Source organism: Alosa pseudoharengus, unplaced genomic scaffold, assembly GCF_046254945.1.
Source record: "Alosa pseudoharengus isolate Yale_2024_CS ecotype anadromous, Long Island Sound unplaced genomic scaffold, YU_APseudo_1.1 YU_APseudo_1.1_scf_9, whole genome shotgun sequence".
Taxonomy (NCBI): domain Eukaryota; kingdom Metazoa; phylum Chordata; class Actinopteri; order Clupeiformes; family Clupeidae; genus Alosa; species Alosa pseudoharengus.
Window position 1 is genome coordinate 39,182,757 of NW_027468881.1, and position 7,500 is coordinate 39,190,256.

At 43.8% G+C, this 7,500-nt stretch overlaps 1 protein-coding gene across 5 annotated transcripts in view; it reads right to left on the reverse strand.

The window, feature by feature from the left end:
• The window catches only part of LOC143115381 (ral GTPase-activating protein subunit beta-like), a 47,299-nt gene that overhangs the window by 22,080 nt on the left and 17,719 nt on the right, over positions 1-7,500 (reverse strand). For all 5 annotated transcript variants that reach the window (XR_012985087.1, XM_076277368.1, XM_076277369.1 and 2 more), the window contains exons 10-14: positions 5,090-5,300; positions 4,117-4,284; positions 1,142-1,256; positions 784-931; positions 568-632 (exon numbers count right to left, since the gene is read on the reverse strand). Coding sequence is in view for 4 of the 5 variants with exons in the window: in XM_076277368.1 (XP_076133483.1) it covers positions 568-632; positions 784-931; positions 1,142-1,256; positions 4,117-4,284; positions 5,090-5,300 (707 nt within the window). In the remaining variant the exon portion in view is untranslated. The remainder of the gene's footprint in view (positions 1-567; positions 633-783; positions 932-1,141; positions 1,257-4,116; positions 4,285-5,089; positions 5,301-7,500) is intronic.

Genomic DNA, 7,500 nt, shown 5'->3' on the forward strand with positions numbered 1-7,500 from the left:
TGTCATGGTAACCGGGTCGTGTCATAACACTTAAAAGTGATTAGACGTCATGGTAACCGGGTCGTGTGATGGTGACCGGGTCGCGTCATGGTGATCAGCGTCATGGTAACCGGGTCGTGTCATAACACTCAAAAGTGATTAGACGTCATGGTAACTGGGTCGTGTCATGGTAACCGGGTCGTGTCATGGTGATCAGCATTATGGTAACCGGGTCGTGTCATAACACTCAAAAGTGATTAGACGTCATGGTAACTGGGTCGTGTCATGGTAACTGGGTCGTGTCATGGTGATCAGCATCATGGTAACCGGGTCGTGTCATGGTGACCAGCGTCATGGTAACCGGGTCGTGTCATAACACTCAAAAGTGATTAGACGTCATGGTAACTGGGTCGTGTCATGGTAACCGGGTCGTGTCATGGTGATCAGCATCATGGTAACCGGGTCGTGTCATAACACTCAAAAGTGATTAGACGTCATGGTAACTGGGTCGTGTCATGGTAACTGGGTCGTGTCATGGTGATCAGCATCATGGTAACCGGGTCGTGTCATGGTGGCCAGCACTCCCACCTGCTCTTTCTGTGTTCCAATGGACTCCAGCAATGCGGAGTCCTGCACCATATTCAACATGGCACCTGAAATAACCCACCCACACAGACACACACACACACACACACACACTAGTTAGTAACATGAGTGTATGTTAGTGTAGTGTCACAGTGCTGGATGGTCACACACACACACACACACACACACACACACACACACACACACACACACACACACCTAGGATCATCTGTGTGTTGCCTGGGTCTGTTTCTGTCTGGAGAGCTCCAATCAGGATGTTGACGAGACGTAACCGTAGTGACAGGAAGGACATGGGCTGGTCACCCGGACAATTCTCATCATTATTGAATTTGCCTTCCAGAATCACCTGTGGGGACAACACACGGGGACATACACACACACACACACACACATTTCATGAGCACACACACACATTTCATACACACACACACACACACAGGCACGCACACACATTTCATAAACACACACACACACACACACATGCACGCACATTTCACACACACACACTGGCACGCACGCACATTTCATACACACACACACACAGGCACGGCCTTACCTCGGTCTTCACATTGCCAAAGTGCAGAGGGAGAGGTATCATGGAGAGGAGGAGCAGGATGGAAGCTCTCCGCAGATCCACAGGATTCACACACGCCTGGAACTTACCCAGCTCCCTACAACACACACACACACACACACACACACACACATCTGTTGTTATTGTCACATGCATATAGTTACTGGATGTAAGAAATGCAGTGAAATTATGTCTGGTGTCAGCCTATTTGTGCATTTATGGGGGGGGGGGGTGGTAAAAAGTGCAGTAGAAGAGGGGTTTAGTAGATTAAGTGGCAAGGGCTGCATAAGAAAGGTGGGGGAGGATTGGGATTGGGGGGGGGGGGGGGGGGGGGGGGCACCAACAAGGAGCACCCAAGAGCAACAGGGGCAAGGAAACCTTGGGCAGATCCACGGCTCAAGGGGCTAACCCAACTGCCAGGGGTCTTGGTGTGTGTGTTGGGGGGATGACAAGGGAGATGGGATAGTGTGCTGTGTATGTGGGGAGAGGGCAGTGTGCAATATGTCATGAGACAATGTGCTGTGTATTGGGGGGGGGGGGGGGGGGGTGGGGGGGGGGCAGTGTGCTGTAAGTATGTTGGGGGTGTGTGTTGGAGAAGCTTCCTGATGAAATAATGTGCTGTGTATGTAGGGGAGAGGGGGATATGAATGCTTCCATTTCTAGATATGCATGATTCCAATACTACATATGCATGCTTCCAATTCTAGATATGCATGATTCCAATTCTAGATATGCATGATTCCAATACTAGATATGCATGATTCCAATTCTAGATATGCATGATTCCAATTCTAGATATGCATGATTCCAATTCTAGATATGCATGCTTCCAATTCTAGATATGCATGATTCCAATACTAGATATGCATGCTTCCAGTACGATTTGTGTGCAGGAGTGGACATCTGAAAATAATGTAGTTTTTTACCATCAGTAGAAATATTTGCATATAATATTTAGTGTGTATTACTGGTCCTGGTTAACATAATGTATGTAAGACGGGTTAAGAAAGTTGCATAATCATGTACTTTAGTTTGCATAATCATATACTGTAATTTGCATAATCATGTACTGTAGTTTTTACTTTTATAGCACTTTAGAACATGTGTTGGAGTGGAAAAAAAGTTTCACAACTATATCAGTTACCATAGCAATCATATTGTATCTGGAAATTGTGTTGCATTGGTAGGCTGTTGCTAAGTTTGATACATATCTGAAGTATTTCCACTGCTAAATAAGTTCAAACCAGGTCAGCTATATTTGTGTTTACTTGATGGAAATGTGGCCTATTATTCAAATGATTGCCATTTCCGTTATCTTTTTTAAACATCACAATTGTAACATATTACAGAAATTTCCTACTGGGGTCCAGTTTTCTGCCCACAGTAAGATGTTATCTATATAATGTGCTGAACTGGTGTAGTTTTAACATGAAATTTCCCCTTTGGGAATCAACAAAGTATCTATCTATTTATCTGAAATTTCAATTTGAGAATGAAAATGACTGGAAATTAGGGCTGGGATAAACAATTATTTTTTAAAGGATTAATCTAGCGATTATTTTTTCGATGCATCGATTAATCTAACGATTCATTTTTTCAGTCCGATTCGATTTCGATTCGATTATCGATTATCTCCCCATTAATTGACTAATAGCAACTTATAGATGTTGATTTACATATCTGAATGAAAAAAACATGAATTCCTTAACATTGGAATATATGTTTATTGCTCTTAAGATTCCAAAATAAAAGACTATACAAGTGCAAAGTAATGCATTCTTAGTCAGAGGTAGCATTCAGTTCAGTGTATAGGTCTAATTGAGTGCCTGTCACTTTAAGACGACGTTCGTGAGGGAATCCTTGCAATTAACATTAACACAGCTAAAACGCTGCTGATGTGTGGATGCAATTCATAACAAAATAACGGTTCGTACAGTACTTATCCTTGGGACAAGCACTTTTGAGTCTTGGAAAACATTTTTCCATTTACATCAGGATTTTGCAAACATTCAGAGTCAATAAAATGAGCCCTACATGAGTAACGAAATTGACAAGCAGATCTAAGTAAGCATGCTAAACTTGACATCCGAACAGTATTCTAACGTTAGCTTTGAGATACTGCTTGATTGCATAACTTAAGTTAGTACATTGGGGAGACCAAACTATGTTGTGATGAGACCTTAGCAGAGTTAACTTTAATGCAGCAGTTTTGAACAAATTAGCGCAGCATGGTCATGATGCTAAGCGGATTTAATAGCAATTTAGCCCGCCGTGTTCTATGCAATGCTTCTATGTGGCAACAACAACCGTGAATATTTAGTTAAATGCACATGCAGAGGGGCAGTGGGCTTGTTACAAGAGAGATACTGTGAAAATGAGACAAGGAAAGACTGTGTGCATGAAAAGCACAGCTCAATGATTTCGTGGCCCCCAGCCACAGATTAGTCAAGGTATGGGAAACACTGAAGGTGTAAAATTACAAATATTTAGCGGCACACATTATGCTTAACGAATCGACGCGCATATTTTGCGTCAACGTCATATTGACGCAAAATATTTTTCCAGCCCTACTGGAAAAATATTTTATGTTAGCATATTTGTGAGTCTAGGTGCTGCTGAGTCTAGTCCCTGTGTGTGTGTGTGTGTGTGTACATGTGTTATTTGTGTGTGTGTTCACCTGTCTTGTAAGCGCCTGGGTGTAATACGGCAGAAACAGGTTGGGTGTGAGTGTGTGTGTGTATGTGTGTGCGTGTGCGTGTGCGTGTGTTCACCTGTCTGGTAAGATGGTCTCTAGCACGCGGGTATAGTACGGCAGCAGCAGGTTGTGTGTGTGTGTGTGTGTGTGTGTGTGTGTGTGTGTGTGTGTGTGTGTGTGCTCACCTGTCTGGTAAGATGGTCTCCAGCGCGCGGGTATAGTACGGCAGCAGCAGGTTGTGTGTGTGTGTGTGTGTGCTCACCTGTCTGGTAAGATGGTCTCCAGCGCGCGGGTATAGTACGGCAGCAGCAGGTTGACGCCCTTCAGGTCACTGCAGAAGAGGGAGGTGGAGTTGAGGATGATGCTGGACAGAACCGGCCGACACAGGAACTCCGTCACCTGCAGGCCCTGGATTAGAACCATGTAGAACCTGGAGGGAAAGAGAGCACACAGTCGTCATGGGAACCATTCAGAACCTAAGGGGTATGAGAAGTCGTGATAGGAACCCCTAAAGATCCATTCAAAACCAGAAGGGGACAACTAGGGCCCAGTTTATCAATAGCTTTAAAGTTGTTAAGTGTTCTTACAACTGACCTAACTTGATCTTTAAAGGGGAACTATGCAGGTTTTTTAGCTTAATTTACCTTCACTGAACAGCTTTGAAGTCATTGGAATGGTTATATGACTTTTTTGGGTTTGAATGGTGGCCGACTCGCTTCCCCCTGTGAGCGGAAAACCCACCCTGCAACTGTGGGCCGGCAGGGCGAGGGCGTCAGAGACAGAGACAGGAAGTCTCGCAGCCGTAGCTCGCAGCCTCGCCATGTAACAAATTGCTTTACTGCACTACACACATACACGCCAGGCACCGGCTAGAACAAGGCAGCGATGGAGTTTCTCAGACGTGTGTCATGGCAGAGCCGGCGAAGAGAAGCAGGAAGCGAGTACACCGTCGTTAGAGGAGCAGGGAAAGAGGAGCCGGCAGACTGACCGATTGAGGAGTCATAAACTATATACTCTGAAGCTGCAGGGGGAGCTCTGCAGAGAAACCTGCGAGCAAAAAGCCAAATGGCCAAAACTGCACAGTTTCTCTTTACGTTTTTCAGCGTGTTTCCTGAACCTGTTAGCATGTACACACACACACGCACTACTCTCAAGAAGCTCTCAAGGGGAGCTGTCCATGCCGGCGGTGCTGAAACATCCTGTTTTGGTGATATCAGGTGAAGCAGGCGACTCACCTGGACAGGTAGACGGGCAGGATGTCCTCTCCGGTGCGCTTGCTGCAGAACACCCTGCAGAGGGCGCCGCAGGCCTCGGCTCGTCCAGCCTCGTAGCTGTCGGGGAGGTCGTGGGCGTCGAACAGCGGGTTGGACACCAGGGAGTCCTCAGACAGGGCGGACAGCTGAGAGCCCTTACGCCTCAACTCCAGGCCCACACCGGACACCACCGCTGGAGAGAGGGAGAGAGAGTTAAACACACACGTGCGCACACACACACACACACACACACACACACACACACACACACACACACACACACACACACACACACAACTCCAGGCCCACACCGGACACCACCGCTGGAGGGAAGGAGAGAGAGTTAAACACACACACACACACACACACACACACACACACACACACACACACACCACAACTCCAAACTCACACCTATGGAGCTAGATTTGTCTCAATAATATTTGTACTGTATATGCGCAGAGGGGGATCCACAAATATTTCTTGATTTGCATGTGTGTTTTGATATCTACAAATAAAAAAATCATATTTGTAACTCTTGTTTGTTTTTCACAATTGCAGATGTGTATTTGTAAATGAAATGGTATTTGTAAAACTGAAAATTGCCTTTGTGAAATCTAATTTTGCATTTGTGGATCACCAGCACACACAGTTTTCGTTTTCGCATTTGTGGATCAGCACACGTGTTTTTGAGACAATCTTTGCGGCAGAGGAGCCACCCAGATCCACAAATAGCCTACCTCTAATTCGCCTGCTGACAGACTTTCTAATCCAGTAGATGGCAGTGTTGTTCTATGGGACTCATAACACACAGAGCTAGTGAAACTAGTTCTTAAATCTAACAAGTTATGCCTTTTACAACAAGCTTTTTGATGGAAAAGTGGTGTTTAATTTCCATAATCTTTGTTTAGTGAACGCATAAAACCGTCAGTTTGTAAGCGAAATCAAGAATTACGATCTTTGAGTTTGTTTATCGTTACCTAGCAACCGAGGCTTTATTATTGCAATTTCGAAATGTACAGTAGTGCAGCGGTTAGAGAAGCGAGCTTTGACTCCCAAGGATTGTTGGTTCAAATCCAGGAGTAATCATTCTGCCAATGTTAGTTTTGGACAGGATATTTACATGCCAACACAAAAGTTGTAAAAGTAGGCCTAGCCAACTAACATTCGATATTGCAATACGTTTTAACAGAGAATGTCTAATAAGGGGAGAACTGCCACTCTCGTAAAACGTCCGGTTTCTGAACTGGTTGCAGTTCCTTCTGTGGTTCCACATGAGGGCGCTCGTCCACGAGTGCAGAATGCATGGAGGTCTATGGAGCTGTACCCCTCAAAATCCACTTTTCTCGGGATATCATTTTTTTTCAAGTAATTTGAATATTGTTTTCGAAAGGGGAGGCAAAGACAATACACTTGGTTGAGTATTATATTTTTTAAAGTCACTTAATTGTTCTAAAAAGCCTTTCAAACGTGCCGATGACGTCATTCATTAGCACAATGCTAGCGTGTTATGGGCAACAACGACCCAACCTGTAAGAAATCAAAAGGACATAAGCACTCGTTCATTCAACTTTTGACCTATAACCCATGTTGAAGTTATACAAACTACAATCAAATCTGAGATTTGTCAACGACAATCAGGTGAAAGAGACAAATTTTGCCGTCTAGCTCCATTGACTTCCATTCACTAAACACAGATTATGGAAATTAAATACCACTTTTCCATCAAAAAGCTGGTTGTAAAAGGCATAACTTGTTAGATTTAAGAACTAGCTTCACTAGCTCTGCGTGTTATGAGTCCCATAGAACAACACTGCCATCTACTGGATTAGAAAGTCTGTCAGCAGGCGAATTAGAGGTAGGCTATTTGTGGATCTGGGTGGCTCCTCTGCCGCAAAGATTGTCTCAAAAACACGTGTGCTGATCCACAAATGCGAAAACGAAAACTGTGTGCTGGTGATCCACAAATGCAAAATTAGATTTCACAAACGCAATTTTCAGTTTTACAAATACCATTTAATTTACAAATACACATCTGCAATTGTGAAAAACAATTTACAAGTTACAAATATGATTTTTTTTACGTGTGGATTTGTGCAACTTTCATGTGAAGAACGTCTCAAAAACACGTAACTTTGGAAAGCGAAGAATGTGTGTGCTGGTGATCCACAAATGCAGAATCACATTTCACAAATGAAGTTTTTGGTTTTACAAATGGCATTTTATTTACAAATGCACATCTATATTTGTAAAAATCAATATATGAGTTACAAATAGGATTTCTTTTATTTATAGATATCAAAACACACATGCAAATCAAGAAATATTTGTGGATCCCCCTCTGCGCATATACAAATATTATTGAGACAAATTTAGCTCCATACACACCGGAC